The 26,805-nt window shown below is 39.2% G+C and overlaps 1 protein-coding gene across 4 annotated transcripts in view; it reads left to right on the forward strand.

Moving 5' to 3' along the window:
• DCLK1 (doublecortin like kinase 1) overlaps positions 1-26,805 on the forward strand; it is a 237,696-nt gene that overhangs the window by 94,637 nt on the left and 116,254 nt on the right. For 3 of the 4 annotated variants that reach the window (XM_064716075.1, XM_064716055.1, XM_064716046.1), the window contains exon 4: positions 20,204-20,303. In XM_064716075.1, coding sequence (XP_064572145.1) covers positions 20,204-20,303 — 100 coding nt within the window. Of the gene's footprint in view, positions 1-20,203; positions 20,304-20,827; positions 21,663-26,805 lie in introns of those variants that run through there. The other variant, XM_064716076.1, reaches the window with a different exon arrangement.

Genomic DNA, 26,805 nt, shown 5'->3' on the forward strand with positions numbered 1-26,805 from the left:
TAAGAAAAGAGTTAGGTTTGAGAAATAAATCCATTTTCTGACAGCTTATGTCCCAAATGTCTCACTTCAAACCTTAGGCAGTTCCAGGCATTAACTGCTGTGAATTACAATAATAGATAAATTCAATTGCAACTTTGAGTTCAGAGTAGAAAAATTCTACAAATTAAATGTGCTGGATCAAATCTCCAAAGGTTTGCAAAGGCTGGGTAGTGGTTACCTCTTTCTGCCCTCTGCAGCAATAAAAATGACCCTGGTAGGCTTACTTCTGCAGAAAAGGTAATTTAGTAGGTGTCCTACTCCACATGAGACAACCTGCATAGGAAGAGCACAGTGCTTTGTCTCGACTGTGTGCATATTTCTTGATGTGAATGAGGTTTGGCCTTTATTGCTTGCTTCATCTCATGCCTGTGCTATGCTTGTATAAATCCTCTTCTGTGAGATGTGAAGAGACTTTATGGAGATGGCTGCTTGTGCAGTGGAGCGTGTGGTTGTTCCAGCTTCATGGCAATCTGAGGAACTAGGTGAGATAGCAGGAGGATGGAAATGGCATGTCATGTTAGTGGGGAAAAAATGAGCTGCTGCTCACTGTCCCCTTCCTATGTGTCAAAGTAATCCTGGGTGATCATTTCTTGTTACCCTTTGACCTCCTGCCACAATGGTATTAAGCCTATTATGGGAATGAAATGTGTTCTGTAAACTCAGGTCAGTTCTTAATGGACAATAATTCAAATGAAGAGACACATAATTCGTTATAACTTGCTCTAATTGACATGCTTTTCCCAGGACAACTCCAGTGCTCAGACAGCAGGAGCATGGATGTTGTTAACCAGGGCAAGTGTGAAGGACGTCCCACTTTTGTATGTCCTGTTTTTTTTTCCCCTGGGTCAGATGCACGATAACTTTCCTTCAGGTCATATGCATATAGACAGCTCCCACCTCAAAATCAGCCAAAAATTTCCTACCTACCTCAATTAAAGTGGTTTTGAATGCTGTTACAAGCAATGATAACAGCAGGCAGTAAATATTAGGTGACACTGCAGTGCATGTGTCTGCTGTGCTTTTCAAGCCTTGATCAGACTCCTTCCTTCCAAGTAGGCCAGTCTTAGGCTAGCATTTAATAAAGAGTATTTCATATTCTTCAAATTACCCTAAATTTGAAGCCCTTATGTGTGGAAGTGCAGAAGACAAAATTTCTTTCAGTGTGTGCTACATGTAGCAGTAACAGCACACTGACTTTTTTCTTCTTTCTAGCCCAGGACATATGACTGAAAAAGTGTTTTAATGGAGTTTATTGATATTGTATATTATTTTAATTGGCCATCTTATAACTGTACTGCTTTTATTAAATATAAAGGAACAAATATTTCTCTTAAGTCAAGCAAACAAAAGAAGATATTCCTGCGAAGTGGGAAGCTTTCATGAGCTTTAAGATCCCTTTTAAAAATAACTTCAGCCACTGTGCAAGTTTTTAGTTATGAAAAAACTGAAAATATTTTCTTCTTCTCCATCTTAGGCTCCCTCAGAGCTGCCAGACTCCAGTCATCTACCAGCCAGTCATAAAAGAAAGGCATTTTCTGGATGGAATGTAGATACTGGTTTCATACATAAGAACAGTCAAAAGGGTGCACAAATTTACATGTATTACTAAGCTAATAATTTTGGATTATTTATGTTTTTAAGCATGTTTCTGAAAAGCATTTACTGTAATTTTAACAGTTTGAAAAAGAGTTGAATGTCATCTGCTGGGTTTTTTTACTCCTGAAAGTCCCCTGCCTGCCTTAATAGTTAAAATGTGTCTCAGTTTCCATAGTTTATGTAGACATCCTATTAACTGAGGGGAAAATCTTTCTAGACCTTTAGGACAGCTTCTGGGATCATTATTTTAATCCCAGGGAGTTTTGTTCATATTATATGGTGACAAATGCACTTTCTTCTAGACTGCTTGCACAGATTTTAATCTGCTGTAATGCACTGGGTTTCAGCCATTTCCTTACTGCAAATGAATAATGAATAAGCTGTGGTTTGAAAGCTAATGTTTCAAGATGAAATCTGAATCTCATTGCAACATGGATGATATTCATTTGTCATCTCCATGGAAACATCTATTTATCAAGGCGCTGCAGCTAAGACTGTAACAAGAAAGTAAGCAATTGTTGGAAGGCAGTGCTTTTGCTGGGAAGCAGACTTAGCAAACAAAAGATAGGATTATGCAGGACTGTGGCATTATTTTTAAAATTGGAATTAAAAAAAAAAAAGCATAAATCTTTCACCTTGAAGGATATGGATATTGCTGTGTTTTGAAATGCTGAAAAATATCAGTAGAATGAGGAACAAAAAGCATTAATATCCTGGGAAATCTCTCCCATTATCACCTGTTGTGGTCCATGTGCTTTCAGGAAATTCCAAAGCTACAGAGTTGTGTGTCTCCCTTTATTCAAAGTACAGCAATGTATGCCCCCTACATACAACATGACAACTATAAACTTAACTGAATTTAACAGCTAGTGCTGCTTAGCAGAAGAATTTTCTGTGAGGCATATCAAAATTCCTTAAAACAAAGCCTGGGTTAAATATTTTAGTGAGGAGTAGGGGACTTATGGAAAAGGCCCAAAGGCAAAGAAGGTATCATTCTTCAGGACTGGCTCACTCTTTCTTCTATTCTTTTCTCAATGAAGTAGTCACAATAGTGCAATCCTGAAACACTGTTTAATATTTCATTTCATAACAGGCTTCAATTTATAGATGTAAGCCGTGGACTAATTTTATTTTTTTTTTGTATTCTTAAAACAGCTTTCATTGTGTTCCAAGAGGTAAGCTCAGAGCTTGTGAGGCAACAGAAGAAGCATGAAAATCCTTTGTTCTAACTTTCTAACTTCTGTTTATGGTGTGTTTCAGCTTTTTGAATCAGGGAAGAGCTGTACTGAGCGGATGATGCTCTCCCCCAGGAAAGCCACATGCCCTTCCTGGGGCAGGTGATGCAGAAGGGAAAGAGGCTTTTTCTTCCCTCCAGAGTTTGGCTGCAGTTTCCACAGCTAGATGAAGTAGTTACCCCTCTTCCTCAGGAGCATGCTCAGGAATAGTTTGGCCTCTGGGACTGGTAGTAAAGACAGGTAGCTTTGTAATTTGATGTCCAAGTAAAGTTACTGATGAATTTGTTCACAGAACAAAACTGAGAGGGATTGGTGGGGGTGAAACTTGTTTCTAGAAAATATGAATACATAATCTGTTCTGTTATTTACTTCTGTTCCAGTTTTGTTTATGAAAGGGACTTATATTGAGGTTGTTTTTGGCTCTGTTTTCTTTTTAAGGGAATGAGCTATTTTGAAGGATTTTCTTCAATTCCTGTCATGCTTTTGGCTTCTAAACCTATGTAAGGTCTCTTTATCACCTTTTACAATTAGTTTGAAAAATCAGGATTTTGAGAAAAAAAAAAATCAGCCTAATTTTGCAATATAGTTACAATATATATGCTGTCTCAAAAATGAGGCATACATTTAACTCCAGCATGTAAGCAGCCCTTGTGACAGAGGGAAGCGTACTGACTTTGACAAAAATGGTGCGATTTTCTTGTTACACAAAGTAGGTCTGGTCGTGTGTGCACCTGAATTGATGACCTCTGGCCATGGTGGTGGTGTTCTCCTGTAGTGCCTCTTGTCCCATGTCACTATGGAGAAGGAAGGTGCTGATTGTTAGCTCCAATTGTCAAACATGTACCCTCCCCAATTGCTTCACAAGGGCAGAATATTCTTCTATTAGCTGAGGGAAAAAAAAAATTAGATGAAGAGTAAGAAGTGAGACAACAAGGTGGGAGTAAGGCAATTGAGGCAGCAGATATTAATGGGAGAAAGAGTAAGAGTGGGAGGGCGATAACAGGAGAAAGTGAACTAAAGGAAAGAAAAACCACAGAATCCCAGAATTGTTGAGGCTGGAAGAGACTGCTGGAGGCTCCCCTGGAGCCTGGTCTGGACCAGCTCCCCTGCTTAGGTGGGGTCACCCAGAGCAGCTGCCCAGGACTTTTTAGAGTCCAGATGGCTTTTTAGTGTCTGAGGCTGGAGACTCTAACACCTCCCTGTGCTGGTGCTCTGTCACTCTCACATTAAAATCTTCTCCCTGATGCTCGGAAAAAAATGTGAGAAAGTGTGAAGAATAAATTCATGCTGTGAGTGGGGGAAAAAAAATAATAAAAGCTTGGGTGATTGCCCATAGGCAAGTGTAGCTTCAAGGACAGCTAAGTTCACGCACCTGAAGTGTCAGAAAGGGAGAAAAACCTTCTCTTGGATTTTCCACTCTTAAAAAACTAGTTCAGCAATAGCAGCTTCACTGAGGGTGTAGGAGAGGTCAATCACGATCCTTTTCCCCCGTTTCCTCTGGGTTTGTTCGCTGTTGGGCCCGTAGGCCTGTGTGGCTCGGAGGATTGCGGCTGTGGCGCCGCCGGCCCGGGAGCGGCGCCGCAGCGCCCCCGTGTGTGCGAGCCCCGCTCCTGCCGCCGCCCAGCGGCACCGCCGAGCTCCGCACGCCTCGCTGAGGGCGTGGGGGCTGCTCGGGGTGCTTAAAATTGGATGGAGACCTCTGGGGCGGCTGCAGACGGACCCAGGAATTGTTTAGGCTCGTTTGCAGGCAGTATTCATTTCTCTGAATATTCACGGCTGGTTCAGAGGCAGGGCAGGGCTGCTGCCGGCCATTAGTGTGATGAATTAATGCTGAAGTGGGCACTGATGAATTCAGCGCGGTAGACAGTAATCTCTGCACAGGAGATATTGTAGAAGATGGCCCAGATAGTGACTCGGATCTCACTGTTCTCCTGAGCCCTTAAGTTGGTTGAGTCATTGTACCATTCAAGTGTGGGTGGCGTTTCCCTGCATGAATATTTATTTTTCCATTAACTTCTGGGTCACTTTAAAGGAATTAATACATTACTTGATCAAGTTTCTGTTTGCAGAAACAAGTTCTAATGTACTCTGGAGGATCTTTGGCTATGTCTTACAAATCTCTATTAGTGCTCTCTTCCTGTGTTGTGTCTCTGTTTTGTCACTCTTCCACGCTGATTCACAGGTTTGGGAAGTCAAGACAATTAGGGATGCAGAGTAACTGTATTTGTAAAGGTTAACTAGAGGCTTTTATTGACACTGTAAGCTATTATGTCTGTCAGCAATGAGGCACCTCTTGAAAATTATTCAAAACACTTAAAGGTGTGTTCTTCCTCTGAACCACCTTTTCTGAAATCTTTCTATTCAGAAAGAGAATATTAATGAATTTAACTTTGATGAATAAATTCCTTCTGTGTGTAATGGCAGGTAAAAAGAAATATGATTTAATATGTCTATTTAAAAGGAACATGCACAAATCATACATTGCCAAGTGAAAAGACCTATAATGCATCTTTGTGGATCCTAACTCTGGCCTTATACAGATCCATCTCTGCTGGTGCTAAAATCTCTGGCTCCTACTGAGAGCTTATTCTGGGTCCTTGTGGGTTGTTTCTGTACCAGGTTACTGCTCTGCAGTAGGCAGTGGGCATTTTGTATACTCTCAGGTTAATTTTTCTTGTAAGAAGGGATAGCATGACCACTTTTGGCTTCACTAAAGAAGGACGATACCAAAGGCTTGAACCAAAGGCAAAGGAAGTACCTCTAGAAAAAATGCAAAGGAGTGGAAGGAAGTATCTTGGGGCATTATCTTTGTTTTAAATGATTGGGAAAACTCAAGTAACAGTGTGAGTTTGAGATATTTTTGGCTAAGTGAGTCTGTTGCCTGTTATAAATTTGCTAGAAAACTGTAATTATGTAGTTAACATAAACCAAATGTTTCTCATATGCCTAACTTGCATTGAGAGGGGTAACTATGCTGAGAGCCCTTGAATGGTTTTAAAGCACATGGCAGCACTCTGCAAGCTTGGTTGTGAAAGTGATTTTTCTGTGTTCACATTCCCCATTTCAGGTTTTTCTTTAAGCAGTAAAGATTTATAATTTGGATTCCAATATGAAGTTATTACTGCACTATCTTTTAAGAAAGAAAATCCTCTCATATTTTTTTAAACACTACCTGCACTTGCTGAAAGGAGTTAACATCACTTCCAAACTAATGAAACCAGTTGGAGTAATTGGAGCCTTGCCATTAATATGAGAGTGCTTATCCCCTGTCACATGCCTAATGTTTGTGAATATCATTCAAGGACTCCTTGCATAGTCCCAGGACTGAGACTGGCTCATAATTGCTTCCATCCCCATCAGTGTGTCACCATCTGTGATTGTGTGGGCTGTGTATTCAGTTCCTTCTTTCTGCTTTTGCCTCACTTGATAATTTTTTTAGTGTTGCACAAATGACACAGCTTTAACAATTAGTGTATCCATGGCTCCATGTGTGCTCTCAGGTGGTTAAGATACTTACCTTTCCTCTGCTTTGCTTCTGAGCTGACAACTTATTTCTTTGTTAACAGTTTCTCAGTTAACAAAACACCCAAAAACTCCCCAAACCACTGCTGCCAAAACCAAATGCAAGCACAGGAGGGAGATTCAGGCCATGACATTTCATAGATATGCCTAAAATTAGAAGAGATAAGAGGGTTTGTCCAAAAAATTGGTTTGGATTTTTTTTTTTTTGGGGGGGGGGGTTCCTTTTCCTTATGGATCAGACATTTTTTGGTTCATTATGTTGGCAGCTACAAATTGATCCTGGGATTTTTAGATCAGTTTATATTGATACACATGGAATGTGTAGAGACAGGTATATGGACAGAATTGCATTTCCTGGGTTGTTCTGGATGCAAAAAATGAGGTCGGGTGCTTTGTGGAGATTGGCTGTCCTGGGGATCTTGCCCTTTGTGCTGCAGAAGAGCATCAGTAAGTGAAAAGAAAATTCAGAGACACTGCAAGGTGTTATCACAGGTGAAATTGCTTTTGGTGCAAATTTCTCTCTCCAACATTGTGCTATTTTCTGTGATTGTATTTTTCTTTAGAACTTATCTGTGCCTAGCAGCCTTCTGAATTGCAAATGTGCTAAATTCTCCTACATTTCGTAATGTTGCTTTGTCACATCATTCCCTATGAGATGTAAGATCTTAGAAGTAAAGGATTTGTAGCTGAAGGCTACTAAGTTTGAGTTCATAACTGGTAGTAGAACCAGAACACAGGGGATACAATTCAAAAGATTATAAAATTTTGTAAGGAACAACCTAGCAGATTAATAACTTGCTGTGCTGCTGGACCTCCAGTTCAACAAGTTATTTGGGGCTGCACTGCCTAAGCATAGATTGCTTCATCTTTTTGATTTCATTTTGGGTTTGAGTCAAATCTTTGAATGTTTGTTAAATAGCATAAAGTTTCCAAACACATCTGGCAGGTATTTTTGGTATGGCTTTTGCATGTGAGTGATGCTGCACTGCCAGCAGAGATGTGCATCTGCATCAGGGTGTCAGTTTGATCTATCTTAATATGTCAAAAATAATCAAAACAAATTCCTTTGGTACTTACTACATCTCCACATGTTTCCTCTGAGCTATGCTACAGCCTAAAATAAGTCAACCTAAGGGTGCACAGATTAAATTAAGCATGAATGCAATGCTTTTGGCTTGTGCAGTCTATAAATACACAGCAGTCAGGTTAGTGATGAATGTGGAAGGATATGTCAGCAAAAACTTTTCATTTACATTTTCTTAGGCAACAAGTAGATTGAAGATATAGTACCAATGTATTATAATAATTTTAGTCTTAAAATTAGGGCTCTGGATATTGATTTTTCATAAAAGTACCTCCTTTCACCATTTATAGCTTAAATATTAAAAAAAGGTTTTTTGGCAAAATAGAAGGGATTTTGAAGGAATTCTTTTCTATGCTGGAACTTTCAGATATGCTTGAGAAAGCTCTTCAATTCTCATTGTAGCATTAATTTATTTTATCTTTAGCTGGTGAGGATTTATCTGTAGCTTGCACTGATTACATCTTAGCAGATTTCTTTTTAATTCTCACATCTTTCAGAAATCAGTTGTGACTCTGTGTGTAGCAGTACTTTAAAAATCCCAGTGCTGGCCTGAATTTTTTGCTTGCTTTCTTTTTTGTCAGCTCTCATCCTGATGGTTCATGTCATATTCATGGATTTGTAAACTCTGCATATTTTTTGCTTGCTAGATTTAGTAATGTCCCAGGACTTGCTGTACTGAAGCACTCACAAGCAACAGGCTCTGTTCCAGTAAGAAACTCCTACATGAGAAAGCAATCTCCATGTTTAGCAGGCCTGAGCAATCTCAAAAGTTGTAACAAGTCTGCCTGGTGGAGACAGTGTTCTGACCAAGGTGTCCCTTCACAGAGCTGGACTTAAAATTCCAGGTTTTTGTGATTATTGCCTGTGTCTGCTCTTTCTTCATCCTTAAGCTTTTGAACTCTTTCACGTTGTAAATTTCTGTAGGTTGGATTCTCTCTGCACATTTCCTGCCTTAGCTGCTCTGTCCTAAGGAGCCAAAGCCCAGGGAGAATGGCAATTGCAAGAATCACTTCACCAGAGTACAGATTACACATGCAGACCATGTTTACATCCCTTACTGTTTTTTTCTGAATGATACAGTCTTTTTCAATGGAAATACCTTAAATTTTTAATAGTTATTAGCAAGGAAAATTCCCTGATTAATTTCCCAAGAAATGCTCTTGGGCAAATAAATAATTTGAACAGTGGCTTTGCTGCATAGACACTTATATATTAATGTTTATTTAACATGCTCTCTATCCATCTTGTTAACATCTGTTGTAATAATGGAAATTATTGCCAAATAGTTTCAAGAGTGATGGTAATGAGATAGTGTGCATCTGAATGTCTGTTTGGATTGGATTTTAGATTTATTGTCTGTATTCTGCACTTAGAAGAAAGAGTATCTCTCAATTTTTACTTTTCTTGAGCATAAAGAGCTTTAATGGTTGAATCAATTGATCTGGTTATTGAAAGGATTACTATTATTGTTCAGCCCAACTGACCCTCTGGAATTTGAGGAAGGTGTTTAGCCATTTGAGCTTTTGCATTTTGTGCTATTTTATTGTCCTTATCATTACATGAAATGCTCCATTATCAGCAGACTTGCGTTGTTTTTGTACTGGTTCCAGCTGCAGTGTGCAGGGACTTGTTGAAACCTTGACATCTGTTTTCCCTTTTCCTCCTTTTTTTTCAGAATTCAACCATGTCGCCTTTTTTTCAGTGTTGCATGCTGAGCCTTAAGTTAGCATGAGTGTGCAGCCAAAACCAATTACACCTCTCACTTATGTTCCAGGCAGTTTGTGATGGAGTGCTGTCCTGCATGCATTTTATTAATGATTCTGCCTGAAAGAAATGGAGTTTATGGCATTATCACCAGAGTCCACCATTAGTCAGTAAGTTAACATGAGAACATTGTGCCATGGATATTAAGGTGATACACTGCGATTTTGGAATTAAAATGCTTTCAAAGAAGGGAAAATAACTCTCCCATCTCTAAATGCATTTGGGTAGCTATATATAATTTTGCACAGTCCATCTGCTGCTTGAAATTGATGGTTGAAATCTGGTTCTGCTGCAGGCACAAGGTATGATGGGTTCGGTTCAGATATTAACTCTTACAGATTTCATGCTTCAACCTACTTTTGTAGTGCACACTCTCACAAGAACAAGAAAGCCAGAAATGTTCCCACATTTGACAAAGCTCTGCTGAGGCAGGTTGCTCTGAATTGAAAAACAAAAGAAAATCTTGTTTTTAGAGGTCTTTTAGGAATCTGTTCCTGGAATGCCACCTAATGTCATGGTCGTCTCTAAATTGGATGCTTTCATAATGGTGTATATATATATAATGGGATATATTTATAATATAATTTCTGTTATATCTGTTATAGAGGGATTGCAGTACCTAAAGCAAAATTACCAATCAAAGCTTTCCATCTGGATTTGGATCCAGACAGCCAGTAAATTTTATTTGGACCAGTTCCCAGAGAAGCTGTGTCTCCAAGGGAAGGCTGTGTGATCTCCCAGTGTCTCAAAAAATGATTGCAGCTTGCTCCCACAGTTCCCAGCTGGGAAGGTAGGGAGCAGCATCTGGCCAGCCAAGCAGAGCAGGATCCAGCTTACAACCTCCTGCTGAGCAGAACTTCACAAAAATAAGCAGACCACTAGAAAAATACATAGTGGATGGAGGTAAAAAATTAATCAAATGCTTCTGTTCTAACAGTTAATTCAAGGATTCATACTTGCCTTATAGCATGAGATGGATAGATCTTTTACTTGAAAATGGAAATAACAGTGTTGTACACTGTCAGGTAAAATAGTGAGAGTGGCTTTTGTTGGAAAATTGTATTGATTTCAGAGAGAAGTTGCACTCAGAAGGCTTTACTGGTGTGCAGGTATTTTGAAAAAGTGGTTTTTGAGAAACATTGATTGTGTGCATCATATTTTTGAGATTTATGCATGAAATGCAATAAAACTACTTCAGAAGTAGCAGGCCCCCTAATTAATGTTTCAGGTAATGGGCCAATATAATGCATTTACTAAACACAGTGAACATGACTGAGTAAAATGATTCATTTCACCTAGCACTAGAAGCTTGCCCTGAAAAACATTTTTGTCTGTACTTTTGAAAGGGATTTTCTTCTTATCTCCAAACCTGTAATTATAATTTTCAGAAATTGGCATCTGATTGCATTTTTCTTTTGAATGAATTTTTTTCACCTAGCTGGTCTCTGCCTCCTCATTTAGCTGCTCTAAGCAACTAGAAGGATCATCAGTGAAAACTTGTCATGAAATGTGAACAATGAGAATTCATAATTGGTTGTTTTTGCATATTTGAAAAACTTTGAACACAGACATGAGAAAATAGTCCAGTGCTCTGCTGTTCACAGCAGACAGAACAAAGCTGTGGATTTAGTTTTTTTTTTTTAATATTTCTGCAGTGGTATTTCAGAAAGTAGTATTATTCCAACTGAGGTAAAAAAGTAATATTTTCGCTTGTAACATGATTGGTGATTGAAGAGTAGCTTGGGTTTTTTACTACAAAATGCCTTCAGAATGTGGGGTTTTCTTTCATAAGAAAGCAATTCATACAAAGGCCTCCTTCAGCCAATGATCTTGCAAGCGCCACTGCTTTTTGAAGGACGCACTGACCAGTGCTTAAGGTAGTTTGAGAGACTGCTCTGAAACCAGCTGCTTTTGTGCAAGTGCAGTTGCAGGAGTACAGTTATGTGAATGGTGAAGTAAAAGTACACACCATCTTGACAAAGAGGATATAGCCATACCAGGATTCGTTGCTCCTTAAATCATGGACAACATATTCTGTATTTAGTTTTTCTGAGTATTTAAGAGCAGAATTCAGTCTTAATAAAAAATAAAAAGCTCACAGGGGTATGGTATCTTTTTTCAGCAAAACCCAGCTTTTCAATCTGGTTAAGTTTTTTCCCTCGAACATACTCTTTCTGAAAGTCAGCCTCGAAAATTGTTTTAGTACCTCTAACAAGGCCTCATTCAAGCACCTGAAGTCAAGGAGGTTTTATTTTGCTAAGTCATCTGAAATTAGAGTAATATTAATTTCCTGTTTCTTAGGAAATTACATTCTTCTTATGTGAATTCAGTGTTAGCAAATAGTTGCCACCTGTTTGGAGACAGAAGCCCGGTGGGCTGCTGGAGTCCGCACTTGGCATGTCTGGCCACTAAAGGGTGGTGTTGTATTGCAGCTGCTAAGGGGAAATGCATGAGTGAAGCAGGAGAAACAACAATAATCCTGATCTAGTTGAACTCTTGCTATCAAGCCTTAACTATTTTTCCATTGGCCCCTCTTAATTACATCTTCTGCCATTAAATCAGCCATCCTATCAATGTCAGATAGTCCTGAAGAAACATCCTATGTTTAACATGAATGTGCTTTAAATGTGTGAGGAGAGTTTTTTTTCTTCTCTGTTCCTGTTCTAACTTTGTTCTGCTGTTTGAATTATCCATAATAAGATTGCTGATCTGTTGTGCAGTTGCTGTGGGATTTTATGGTGACTAGCAGGGTTCAGTCTTCTCCAGTGCAAAACCCACATTCTCATGGCTCTTGTCCTGTGTGCCATGAAGCAGTTTTTGACAGGAGGAGTCTCAAGTGGCCATGTTGGTGATTCCTGCAGAGAAACCTTTCATGAATCTCAATGCTTCTCAGTACTGCAGTCACACATAAGCCCATGAGGTGTCTGTAGCTTTCCTCAACTTCTCTAACAAAGAATCTTGTTTACTAAATTAGTCTAACAGAGAAATTATTTAGATTTCACATAATGTCTGGAGCTAAAGTATAGTAGTTACTGTGCTTTAGAACTGCAAACTTTCTACTATCTTTATCTGAATTTTAAAGGATTAAGGTGAAAGCTTTTAAAAAGGGCTTGTCATAAAGTGAACTTGTTTCTCAACAGGAATGTGATGTGATTTGAAAAACCTAATTTAAGTTGACTGTTTTTCTAGGTATGCCATCATTTAGTGCAAACCAGAAAAGTAAAATAGTGAAGTAAACAATATATTGAGATTAGTGTATAAAGCATAGTATGGAAAGGTTTTCTTGTCCTTACGAGATACTTTACTGACCAAGAAAGACACTGAGTACATATTTTAACTGAAGAAAGTAGGTGATTTTTCTGTCAGTTTTTTACCAAGTCTGATAAAGATCATACAGGCTGAGCTGTGTATATCACAGATTGGATGTTGATGAATACACACTTTGTAGAAGTAGACTGATACCGCATCTTCAGCAGTCAGAAAGGGAGAGAAACCTCTGTGTTGGTGGCAGAGGAAGCAAGATGAAGAGCAGTGGGTCCTGAGCCAGCAGTGACCAACAAGCAGCTGAGGGGACAGTGTGCATGAGGCAGGTGAAGCAGGACTCCCCAGGTCATAGGGATGCTGGCTTGCTTTCCCTCTGCTCCTGACAGCCAGCAGGAGAGCACGCTATTTCTGCTGCATATGAGGATGAAAATTCATGTGTTTTTAGCTATGATAGTGTCTTGTGTTGTGATCTGGGGACACACACACACAATCAGAGGCATTAATCTGCAATGCAGCCACACAGGCCGGTTGGCAAAGACCAGCTCCAGCCAGCTCGAACCCCTGCAGTAACATCTCTTCATTTACAGAAACCCCCACAGCACCATCTCCTCTTCATTTACAGAGGGCACTCTTGTAATGAGAATCTCATGATAAACTGCTCTTCTTCACTGAAAAGCTCTCACAGCTTGACAGTGCAGTTGTCACCATGGAGATTTCACTCCAACAGCAAAGAATGAATTTGGTGCCGTTTAACTTGGGGAATGTGTAGCAGATACTTCCCAATGGCTTCAGCTAAGCCACCACCTGAGGAGAAAACTTGGATCAGAAGCTGAGAGAGGAAGTGCATATACACTGATGATAAATTAAATTTTTTGTAGGTGACTGGCTCTCCAGAAATGGCATGTGTGTAATGACAGATAAATGTGAAAGGGTATGAATAAAAGCCTCAGAGCCTGAGCCAAAAGGAAGAGAAATAGACTTGCCTTAACCTTGAAGGAAATATTCAAATGTGATGGTCTGTGAATTCCAGCAGAGGTATAATTACCTTTCCTCAGAAAGAAGGGAGGGCCTAAGGTTCCTTGAGGAAAGGGAAGAAAAAAAGAGACTTGCTGTCAAAATGCAGGCAGAAAGAACAGGTATTTTTCCTTCTCCTTCCCCAAAAGGCCATATCGATATGCTTGGATTTCTCATTTCACAGAAATTACCTAAAAAGCAGTGTGGAATGATGAATTTCTGATTTTCCTGAAGCTGTGAAATCCTTCTGTGTGAATAACAGTTGATTGTTTCACCAGTCTGTATTTTGAACAGAGTTCTACACAATAAGCAGTATGGTACGAAGCTGAACAAAGCACTGGGAAAGCGAATATGAGATGCTGAGAGATAAATGGAGTAATACAGAAGGTCTCTTCTGATACTGCATTTCTGCTGGGATTAGGAAGTGATTTTCCCTCTCTGCTCTCTTGAGACCTGCAAGGGATGAAGAAAGACACAAGAGACTGGTGGTTGTTGAGTGTGGAGAAGGAAAAGCCCTGAGAAAACTTTATTTGCCTCTGAGCAAGCCTTGGAGAACATAAAGGGGGCCTGCACAAAGTCTGGGGACAAACTTTGTAGCAGGGCTGTTGCAATAGGACAAAAGGTTTTAAATGGTTTGAAATATTTTTTAAACTAAAAGTGGGTAGGTTTAAATTGGCTTTTAGGAAGAAACTCTTTACTGTGAGGGTGGCGAGGCACTGGCACAGGTTGCCCAGAGAAGTTCTGGATGCCCCATCACCCCTGGAGGTGTTAAAGACCAGTGGCAGAGCTCTAAGCAACCTGGGCTAGTGGAAGATGTCCCTGCTCAGGGGGTAGGACTAGGGGAACTTCAAGATCCTGTGGAACCCAAACCATTTTGTGATTCTATTATTTATAAGCTCTCAGGAATATTCATAGCTGTCATGAGACTTGTTACTGACTCCCAGGGATAGATGTCAGTGAGATAAATTCAGTATCTCAGATATTCCTCTGTGAAGCAGTAGATAAATAGTGGGTAAGTACTGCAAAGGTAGTGGTTAGTGGAAAATGTAGTTTGGCTAAGGAGAAAAATGAAGGGAAAATACCAGTAAAGATCAAATTGAGTGTTAAGGGGGGCTTTCAGGTTGTTTTTTTAGCTTGAAAAATCAGCCAGAGGCAAAATAAAAAAAAAGAAAAATAGTAGTAGAGAAGTATAGTGAGCTCCTTTGACATGAATAACTGAAGAGACCTGCCTAAGAATTAAACATTGAGTCTGAGTGAGCCAAAAGTAGCAGGAAAATGAAAATTAGCTCTGTAATAAAACTCATAAAACTTGACACAAAATTGATGAGTCAGAGTCCTAAAATCATGAGTCATTCAAACAATGAGGTTTTTCCAAGGATGAAATGGTTTCTAGTGTCTTTTTTCACTATCAGAGAAGTGGTAATCAAACTCAACATGAGATTGTTTGAGATTCAGAAAGGCTACTTTAAAACAGATTTAAGACTTCCCATCTGACTGATCATGGGCTGAAGTCTGGAAGGCAATTGTCGCTGACTCTCTGACTGCCCACTCCTTTGGACTGTTCCTTCCTCACTAGCCTCAATTACCTCTCTGTCACCCTCTGTGTGTGCTCCTGGCTGGCAGCCCATGTCTCCATCTTCCTTAATACCTCATCTTTTCCTTTTGCTATGCTTCACTTCTCTTTGTCTTTTCATAAAACCCTCTACTTATCACTTGAATTTTCCTTAGAGCCTTCTGCATCTCTTTTGCTTTAACCACCTCATTTCTTTGTCTTCACTTTTCCTTCCATCTCTCCAGCAGCCATGATGCCTGAGGACATGCCAGCTTGAGATTTCCTCATTGCTCTTCCAAAACAGCTTTCAGCTTTAAGTCAAATTAAGTCGTTATGAAAATAAGACAAACACACAGAATACCCCCTCCTTCTTTTCTGTCCGAGAACCCAGCACAATGGAAATTGTTACAAACAAGTGAGATAGTAATCATGGTGGTTGTGGTGTAACGTGCTGCTGCTATGAACTGTTCCTGAATGCAGTGGCAAATTTTGTTTTCTGAATATTATTTATTTAAAAATATCAGTGTTTCAGTATTAACTTGATGTGCGGTCAACTTTAAAAGAATAGAAAAGTATTCTATTTGCTGTGACTGATATACACAAAGAATTTAGTTTAGGGGCTTTTTTGTGGATGTGTTTAAAAATGTGAATTTAAAAGATCCCTAAGTGCAGTCAGAATACAGCAGTTATAAAAGAGGATTGCATCTGTAGCCTTCATTTCATGCTTTTACTGAAAGGATTGATCCAATCACTCTCTCCACCCCTCTCTCCCTCCTTGATTCCCTCCCTCTTCTTTCTCTCCGTTGCTTCCCTTTGCCTTTCCCTCTTTTCCCCCCGTGTTCTCCTTTCCCTTTCTCCCTCCCTCTGCACCTCCTCCAAACCACTTCTGACTGCCCTTTCTTACTGGTGAGAGAATATGACCAGGTATTGGCTCTATGAGCTGCTGTTCTTGGGCCTTGTGCACTCCACAGTGTGAAGCACAATTTCTGATGTCTTTTGTGTATATGAGAAGGAAGGTCTCCATAACAAGGAGACCATCTGCAAAGAGGTGAACTTTAATGTTTCAGGCCATTCAAAGGAAAAATCCCCATACTAGTTAGGAGATTTCTCTTTGGCTCCAAATGCTTGCCTGTTTAAACGAAGAAGGAAAAGTGAAGATAATTTTTCAAAATGCCTATGGTATGTAGTGTATATGGTGCAGAGCCAGTCCTGAGGTTGGGCTGGAAGACAAGTTTGCTGCTCTTGCTCCCTGCTCTCCTTCTGGAATAGCTCTGCTGATCAGCTTTGTGCTTCCCTGGCAGCTGTGGGTGCCTGGCACACCCTGGTCCCTTCTGGGGACACAGCTGCTGTGGTGCTTTCACTAGAGGGTCAAAGCACAGTAGCAGCTACTGAGGTACAAAATAATTTGGGGGTCGTCATAGGTAGACACCTGTGCTCCCCACTGGAAGGGCATGTGGGTGTCTTGAGTTTTTTACTAGGGCAATTATGATTTGTGTAGAATCCAGGCTTCACTGTGTACAACTTACTGAGGGGACTTAAGGCTTGACAAAGTTTTCTGCCTCTGTTTTTTATGGTTGTGGCCAGGTCAGCCAGTTTTATTTTTGTGGCTTGCCTATAACCAAAGCCTATACTAGTGATCGATTTTGCTTTCTGCTGCTTGTTGTCTTTCTCAGCACCAATGCAAGCACTCCCTAGCCCCTGCTAATGCTACTGTTATTTGTTAGTGTAAAAAAGTGTATAAAGCATAAGAAAAGACACCGTTAATGTTAAATAACATCTCTGTACCAGAAAGGTTTTTGTTAAAAAGAGTCACAGAGTATTTAGTACCATGTGTGTGGCAGACAATGTTTTTTCATTTTCTTTTTATTTAAGGTATACATTTGACTGCATTGACTTTGTTTTCCCCCCTGTGAAAAATATAACCTTATTTGTGAAAAAGAATATGGATTCTGTGCCTTGAAAACAATAGAAAAGTCCAAGGGAGGCTTTTCTAATTTACTGATGTAAAAACTGACTAATTTTAAACTTGATCACATGCAACAGAGCACACTGACCTCTAAAACTCTTTTATGGTCCAGCTTAGGTGAGAAAAATTCTTGGTCTTCTAAACTCTGACTTTTTACGAGCCATCTTCTCCAAAAGTGAAAATGGGTAATAAAAAGCAGGTCCTGTTGCTTAGCTGATGACTGGGTGTGAATAGACAGTGTTTGCAGATTTCTCTCCAAAAAAGCCTGAAAGGGGGTGCTGTGTATGTGTCAGATGCCTTTTAATTTAACTGCTGAGGAGTGTGAACTTGCAGAGAGGGCCAGGGATGCAGAGACAGAAGGGATGGAAAATGCAGACAGTGAAGGACATCTCAGGGCTTCCAATAGCAATATAACAAGGTGTTGGAAGCCTTAAGAGAAGTTACTCTGGAAGAAGATGGATGGAAAGGAAATTGTGATCTTGCTACAACCTTTCTAAGAGCTAGTATTATAATTCCAAAATTATTAAAATTTCAGGAGGCAAGAGAAGCTGTAATTTTACATACAGAGTATGAAACTGAGGGCAAGGAGAAAAGAGGCAAGCATAAGAACACTTTAAATTATAAGTGTAAATTTTAATAAAACACAAAGATATCTAAGCACAAATTATTTTTTGTGTGTTAATCCTATTTTCTTTCTTATTTGCATTTAAATTGCACTGATTGAAACTGAGATGCTTTAAAAATTGGCGTAGTTGAGCCTGGTTAAGTGTTGCTACCTGAATTTTAATGTCTTGTTTAGGCTTCAAAGAAACCCTTTTAAGTGGACAGAGCCAAGAACTTTTGGGTTTTATTAAATCTATATTTTTTTTCTCTCAAATGTGAATTTAATTTATATTTATGTTTGTTGTCAAAATAGCTCAACTTTGTGCCTAGAGTTGCTTATTGTTGGTTTGATTCTAATACTCTGCTTGGTATAAAGACAAATGTAAGAGTTGTCACTCCCCAAAAGTGTGTCAAACTTGGGAAGCAAAAAGGAAATCACAGGATTTTTAATGTTATTCTGCAAATTAGTAGTTTTGTACATGCAGTGGGAGAGGTGGCAATTTCAGAGGAACTTGACTGAAGGGAAGAGCTGTTTGAAGTTTGGTGGGAGTATGGGGTGGGAAGATATGCAGGATATGTCTTGTGGACAAAAAAGAAAGATGGGAAGCAAATGAGTTTATTTAAACGTTGCTGAGGCTGATACACTAATAGAACATAAACTGAGTAGGAACATGGTATAAAGCTCTGTCAAATATTTACATTTTTGATGTTGATGTTCAGGTAGTGTGTAGTGTAAAGATGACAGTGGTCATAGAAATAGGGTTGTGGTGCATCTGAATTTAAAAGGACATGCATTGCTTAAGGAAAGGATAATTTAGGAAAAACCTTTGTTCTTCTTTTGGTATTTGTTTCATCTAGTTGTTGTTCTCTCAGTTTCCTGGGATTTTTTATTTGCTTATGTTCTTCCTTTAAAATTGTTTTAATTATGAATAGTAGTCTACAAGCAAGTCACGGCATGTAGCTCTATTTTTCCTCTTTATGTCATTTCTGCTATAGAGGCTCATAACTGTTGTGGATGTCAAAGCCTTCAGCCATGTTTCTGGGGATGATGACATGAATTTTATAACCCCTAGACACCAGTTATTTCAGATTGGTGGGGGTACTTTTCATGCAAAAATCTGGCAAAATCTCATTAGGTAACTCTTTCATTTGTGTTTTTGTAGACTTTAAATGCTTTTTCTGAGGGGGCTTGTTCATATGAGCTGGACTGTTCTCAACTGTTTTGTAAATTTTTAGAGACTGTTGATGTGTTGCTTTGCTGACTGTAGAGTTGAAACTCTGTTTGTGAAATTAACTTGTTCAAACATCAGTGTGCTATTTCATTACAAAACTCAATATAAAAATATTTAAGTAAACCTACTCTTCTAGAATCTTGTGAATGTGAAATGAGAACAGACTTTATTAAGTGTTTTTGTGTTAGAGATGGATAGACATCTAATTTGTTTTTAAAATTTTTCAGAGATGTCAGTAAGTCCAAAGTCAGTTTTTGGTAAAAGGCACTGATTCTTTATTTAATATGATTCCATATGATTGGAAAGATTGAATTTTTAAGCAGTGCCTTGTAAAATAACTAAAAGCTGTTGTAAGGAAATCATAAAATAGAATGATTTAGGTCGGAAGGGACTTAAACCTCACCTAGTTCCAGCATCCCTGCCACGAGCAGGGACATCTTCAAATAAATCAGGTTGCTCAGAGTTGCATCCAACTCTTGACTTAGAATGTTTCCAAGGATGGATCATCTACCACCTCTCTGGGCAACCTGTTTCAGTGTTTCACTATCCTTATTGTAAAAAACTTCCTTATATCTGCCCTCTTTTAATTTAAAACCATTACCTCTTGTCCCATTGCAACAAGCCCTACTAAAAATTCTGTCCCCATTTTTCTTCCAAGCCCTCTTTAGATACTGAAAGACTGCAATAAAGTTTCTGAAATCTCCTGTAGGGGCATAAAAACACACAATGTAATCCTGACTGTTCATATATGAGATAGAAAGAGAATATCCTTTTACTCAGTACTAGAAGACTTATTCCCAGCTCATCTGACTTGCCTGTTCAGCTTGGTGCCTTCAAAGAGAACTTCCCATTGACTCTGGCATAGAGGGAGATTTGTGAAGGAGGCTTAGTTCACCTATGTGAGTTTGATTCCCTGTCAGAGAGATTTTGCTGAAATAACTGCATTTCATTCTGCATACAAAGCTGTAACCTTGTTTCATTGCAGCCAAATGATGGAGATGTGAACTGAAAAGCAAATTAATTACTCACTTACTGTTGAATGGTGCCTTGTGCACAAACAGAAGGCGTTTACCTCATACCATAGATGCATCATGTAATAAATCTGACAGTTATGGCTTTTTGTCTTGTCTTTCCCTGCAGTGTCCATAAAAGTGTTTCTCACCTGTAACAGATGGTCAGAGCACAGCTTTGAAATTTATCTGGAGATGAAGCCCTGTTGATTCCATTAAAAGTAAAGAATTTTCATGCAGATGGAGACAAAGAGGGATTTATTGTTACAATTCTGATGGTGAGGTATTTCATACAAAGCCTTCTTTTCCTTTTTCCTTGTAGGTGATGTGCCTTCAGGACTTTTTCGGCGATGATGACATTTTTATTGCATGTGGACCAGAAAAGTTCCGTTACCAGGATGATTTCCTGCTGGATGAAAGTGGTAAGATGTATTTTCTTAAATGCTTGCAGTAAGAGTAAAGGACATATTTCCATATCACGCTAATTAAACTAAAGTAGTATCACCTGGATTGATTTCAGAAATAGAAGAAATATTTTAATTCAAAATATTGAAAATAAGAGAATTGAAAGCAGCAATAAAGCTGTCTGCCTATTGCAGCATAAAACTTGATTCAGCCTGAATTTCACATATTGTATGAAAAGTCGTGTTTGGTGGAATTCCTTTTTTTTTTGTAAGGAATGTTTTGACTTTGAATTTATTCTGGTTTTTTAATCACAATTTCTTAGGCTCCCAGTATCTACCATTGAGATTTAGTTAATGATTCAGTTTAAGTTATGTGATAAAGAAAGACAGATGCAATTCTATGTGGAAGATAAATGTAATCAGCAAATGCAGACAAAGTCATCTGAGAAAATTCAATGAGTTCTGTTTTTCAGAGGCTGACTAATACAGTAATGAAATCAATGTATGTAATTCTCTAAGGAAAATACATGTTTTGTTTTCAGAGACCTTCATTGTTACAAAGAATATTCCTGACTTGGGAATCACAGTTGTAAGGAAAAAGAAGAAAAAACTAACTATAGGCTTTGTGCATTTAAACAAACAAGCAAAGCTGTCAACAACATTGAATTTATTTTTGTGCATAACAAGACACAGTGAAAGTTTTATTGCTCCTACACTCTTTCTCCCTCCATGGTATCTTTGTAATCCATTGGTATCAAAATCTCTAATATTTTTTAAACTATAAAAGGTCTGAAAGAACACTTGGCTGAAGAATCAGTCACAGAAGATTTTTTTTACAGCAATAACCACTTCACAGTCATTATGTGTGTATCTGTTTAGCTTCACCACTTCAGCATGGTTTTTGATGCAATTATTCTCTCACAGTTCAAGATGGTGTAATTGTATTTTTCTGACTAACCCATGAAGCTGGAGGGCCTCTTGGTTTTCCCAGATCCAGAAAATGCTCCGTTAGCCTGTGTAGGAGCAGAAGGCAGCAACTTGCACAGACCTGGCTCTGTGAGTTGAAGGATGACTCTGAAAAAGGAGGTGTCTCCTGGGCACAGCAATGACCTTTTGTGTCAGGCACAGACAGAAGCAAGAACACCCTCTGCATTCCTCTAGAGGACCTTATAATATGGAAATAAAAACCAAAGTAGAGCACCAGATCTGCACTTTGCAGTAGTGAAATTGCTGTAGTTGACTCTAAGGCAAAAGGTACCAATGGTGAAAAAGTGGCTTTAGCCATTTTTAGAATGGGAATTAGAAAGGTGAGGGGGCATTTGACCAGCAAAGGAGTTTCCCTGGTGGCTTTGTGCTCAGAATGGATGTCCTTGCCTTTAAGGAGAGGATAGTTGGCTGTGTAGTAGTTGGCTGGATTCACTTGTTTCTCTCATCTGAAGGATGACACTGGTGGCTGCGCAGTGTCTCCTCACAGTGAACTCTGTGGCAGTTTTTCCAGCAAAGACTCAAGAAATGCTGACAACAGATTTGTCAAAATCCCTTTAAGAAGTGTTTAGTTGGTTTTTGGAGGTCTAGTGCCAAAGTACAGACATAGCCTGACTCTGTTTAGTCTTTGTTTGTCTGATATATCAACATTTCTTTGAGTAAGCAGTATCTTTATCTGAAACTTTGGTGCTTAAAACTGTTTTTTACTGATCTTAAGAAAGGAGAAATCCTAAAAATATATGATGAAAACACAACTTTAGCTATTTGTTGCAGTGTTTGCTTTTCTATCAGGTAAAGATTCAGTGAACATTGACTGTTCTTTTACTGCAGGAATGAAGAAAGAGCAGAAAATCAGACTATGTCTCTAATTCCTTTGAGAAGTGTACACCAACTTTGCTCTCTCTTTTTCAGGAGGTTTGATATCAGAGAACTTGTTTAGGTTGCTTGCCAGTAATAGCTGATGTACCAACTGATATGCATCTAGTCAGCCTTCTCTGAGCAGGAGCAAGAGTTGGAGAGAAAATAATTTTTTTTTAAAAGGAACTTTTAACTTGTTTTGCTTGGCAAACGAAGTTTGTGTGATCACAATGCGTGTCTGTGCATTCCTCATAGCTAATCTAAGAACATTAAAGGTATTAGGAAGTGCTGTCCAACTGTGCAGGGCTTGTAAAGCCTGCCTCTGCTTCCCTGAAAAGCATCTTGAAGCAACACTGCTGGCTTGTCACTACATCTCTCCAGTATCCTCCAGGTTCAGCCAGGTGACAACAGTGAAGATGTTGCAGCAAGAGGAGTAAAGAAAAGCAAAATTTGAAGGCAGGAAAGGAAAGTAGAGAGAAGAAATTTATAAATAATCAGGCTTCTGGGGTTTTGGGAATTACTTCTCAGGGAGGAAGAGGAATGCCATTGTTTTGTGGTCTGGGTTCAGAACTCCTGGCGAGCAGGAGGCAATATTGGGGGTTGGGAAGCCAGTCACCTGTACTGGGATCCACTGTAGCTAACATTAGGTAGCTGCACGTAGGTAGTTGCCTGGGACTGAGCCATTCCCAGCAGATCTTTCCCAGTAAAAAAACCCTTAGACTTACTGACAAAGTAGATGGTAGATGTTTGGTTGACTCCGTTGAAAGTGGATGTTTTGAACAGTTCATATGAATTATGCTCCAGAAATGTCTGGTTTGCTTCTCTAAAGGCATCTATATGGCTGATGTAGCTGTTCTTGTCTACAGTTTGTGTTTTAAAGTTGCTTAAAAAGCTTTTAGGATGAGATTAATTCCACTCTGTCAGAAAGGAAAAATCTAAAGTCTTATCAGTTTGCATTATTTCTGGTCATCTTTGTTTCTTCTGCTCCCGTGGCTTGCTCTTGCCTTTGGATAGCACTTCTGTTCTAAAAGCCACAGAATCAGAAATTTAGAAAAAACAATCTAGAAGTCAGTTAATCAATCTCCTCATCTAAGTGTGAGATGAACATTCCACATTTAATTTCTGGCATGCTTGGCTAACAAGTCCCTCTAAAGCCTGTGATGAGGAAGAATCTGTATCTTCCCAAGACATTCTGTGCCAGTGGTAAACTCTTCTTACTATTTTTCAGCTCTCTTCCCCAGATTCTCATGCTATAAATGAAATCCATTACTACATTTCTTATCTACTTGGACCATGGGAAACAGATGATTCCTTTTTCTTTGAAAAAATCCATGGGCTCATCAATTTTCTTTTCTTTATGCTGAATAATTAGGTCAGCTTTGCTTTGACTTCAGGCTCAAACCTGCCCTTGAATGAGGCTATGTGTTCCTTCTTCATATCATCTCCCTTCTGTTTTATGTCTTTCAGGAAAAGGCATTGCATATCCCCTTGGCAATCAGCTAAGAAAAGTCAGTTAATTAGGGATCCATCAAAGAGGAAAAAAAACCAAGCAGTCCTTACTACACATTGCAGTTTCTTCCCTGCCTGGATGTACAGATGGTTTTCATGCTAAACATGCTGTTTATTGCATGAAATGCAGAAACAATAGGCACCATCCCCACCAATTCCTAGCAATCATCTCCATATCTGACATGATCAATAGATATGATAGTCACACACACTTTCATCATGAGAGCTGCTGATGGGACATATGAATGTATGTGGGTGACCATAAAATTAAGAAGTAAATGCTCCTTGTTTGTCAAGTGTCAGTGGTGATGCTATTTTCATAAAAAGTCTTTATGGGATATGTAAGCACAAAAACATTACATGAATGAAGCACACATTACAGCAGCTTGCAAGAAGAAAATTCCTCAGCATAGAGCATGGCAGTGACTGCTTCAGGCATTGTTAGCTTGCAGTTTTGGAAAGTCTCCCAGAAATCCCAGGTTTTCTTTAACTCATGGTTGTTCAGTTTTCAAAGAAGAGGTCAGGGGATGCCTTTCAATAGCCCTTAGATGTGTGTTGGCAAAGATTAAGGTTTAAGGGCCACTCTCACAAAAATATTTGCAATCTGCTATTATTTAGGCACCTAAATAGGATTTTGCAATGTGAGTAACTCATGAGATTTGCCCTAATTTAGAACATTTCCTCTGCTTATATAGGTATTTCTTTCTCAGCATTGTAAAATAAGAGAGCTTTGAGGCTGGCAGTGTCTGAATTTTTTTTTTAATTAAATTATATTTTTTATGTTCTGTTAATGCTTTCTGAGTTCTTTGGAACCTTGAGAGTTGCACACAGAGGGTATGGCAGACTTCATCACGTACTGAGGTGCATCATGTACAAAAGCTGCAATCTCAGCTGGCCAAAGCCAGTGTCTGTGCCTCCAAGCAGAGTGTAACCAATACAGAATGTCTGGATGTGAAAACAAGTGCAGATTGCTTGTCAAAAGCACATATTACTGTTATGGAAACAATGAGGAGAATGACTCCATTTTAGGGGGAAATTAGGACTGGAACTTTGAAACCTAATTTCACTTTGACTTTGTTGGCCTGTGCTAGTCCTCAGCTCAGCATCTCTGGGCCAGCAGCATTACTGCTTCATCTTGCCAGCAGCAGACAACTTGCCAGGAAAATCTGAGTCCTGTGGTGTCCGCACACACGTGTGTGTGCGCATGGAGGCGTGCACCCGCATCTGATCCAGGAACTGCAGTTAAGGTCAGGGGTATCATGTTTATCCCTGTTAATAGCTGTCATGTCTCTGCAACCTTCATTAATCTGTCCTTCCTAAAAGAGGCAGGAAGGGGAAATCAGTTATAGTCCTCATCTACCCTGATTTATAGGACAGAGACTGATGTGTTAAGCAGCTTTTGGCTGGATTAGGAGTGGAGAGCATGCTGGCTGACTTACTCTGCCCTCATCAAAAACTCGTGCTTTGGCAATTGCAAAGAAATGGTGGGTTCTGGGGACTTCGAGATACAACTTTGCTTTCAACAGAGGCATAAATACAAAGTGTTCCACTGCAGTGTGATATTTTCAAATGTCAGCAACTGCTGGGCCTTGGAAACAGATATTCTGTGTATGAGGAAGAAACAAACTAAGGCAAGAGAGGCTAGACTTTGACTGGATCTACCACTTAGACTAATGGTTCAGAAAGGCAAGAAGGAAAGAAGTTGTTTTTCCAATGGCTTTGCATCCAATGCCCTCTTTATCTTCCTACTACAGGACCTCCATTTTCATCTCCACCCTCTTTAGTGCAGTTGCATGGTACCCTCAGCTCCCTCCCATTTAGCACATCAGTTCTTGTCCTCATTCCCTTCCTCACAATAAGTACATTAACAGGGTCTCTCTTTTATCCAGCAGAGGGACATTCCACAACTTTTCCCAAAACTCTAACCCCTCACTGAGACCACCTGTGTCCAGCTGTGCTGGAAATACCTCCCTCCCTTGACATGTGCTTCCAGCTCGGCCCTGGCTGCCTGGAAGTACTTGGCTGTATGGCAGCGTGTGAGTGACTCACTTGTTTCTGTTGTGTTAAACTCTTAAAAGGAGGATGCTGAACTTCAGTGAAATCCTCAGAACAGGCTGTTAGCGTGATCGTCAGGTGGCTGTTAATATAATATCATGTGGCGTTCATTAAATAAAATCTGTAGTGGCACTTGAGTCAAATGAGCTGCTCACATGAAAAATGCATTCACAGAACTTCAGATTTATCCTATGCAGCATTTCTCTTTTAATATACGCCTTTTTTATAGGTGTGTTCTTGATTGCAAAAGTCCACTTTATTTGTTGTCTGCAGATTTGCTTTCAGTATTCTCCACTGTGTTTTACAGGTGTACTAACTTGAGACATTGCTTCTCACCTTTCTGCCTAAGCATAAAAAGCAGAGAAAGCTTGGCCACTTAAACCATAAAATCTTTGCTTCCCCCCCCTCCCACCGCAGCTGGCAGATTTATACACATGAATAAGGGATGTTAGAGCTTTGAAGAAGATAACATATGTGCTTTCCAGTCCAGATTTACACTGAAATGCATGCTCCTTTCCCCAGCTCCTTGCCATGCATGCATGTATATTTGCATAGTTATCACTTTTCATCCATGTTGCAGAGAAGGAGTTGCCTGTATGAATAGCCAGGAAAATTTGTGGTCACTTACAGCTTACAAAACAGCCATTGAAACTGGCCAAACAGTAAAACTGCAGTTAATGCTAATTCATTCTGCTCATTGAACCAAATGTTCTTCAATATGTTTTTGCAGTATTTGCTTCCCCAGATGTCTGTTAAAAATAGCATGAATGAAATGCTATCCAATAAACTAGAACTGGTGGAAATTCCCATTTCATTTGCATAATGAGGTTTGAGTGTGCAAATTCCTTCAACCTTTTTCAGCAGTAAAGCTCATTTTGGATATAAAAGCACTAAAAATTTTGCACCCAAAAATATCAAGGATTTCCTCAATAATATTTACATAGTAATAAATTGTACTTATGTTGGGAATTTATAAAAGTACAGCTTATTAAAAAAAAAGAGAAATTGTTATTAAGCATCATCAATATCATTATCTAATGTACAAGGGAATTTAATCATAACTGCTAGTGTTCTTAAATAGTAAATAAGAGAGTAGAGTAGATATTTATTGGTT

This window comes from Zonotrichia leucophrys, chromosome 1 (assembly GCF_028769735.1).
Source record: "Zonotrichia leucophrys gambelii isolate GWCS_2022_RI chromosome 1, RI_Zleu_2.0, whole genome shotgun sequence".
NCBI lineage: Eukaryota > Metazoa > Chordata > Aves > Passeriformes > Passerellidae > Zonotrichia > Zonotrichia leucophrys.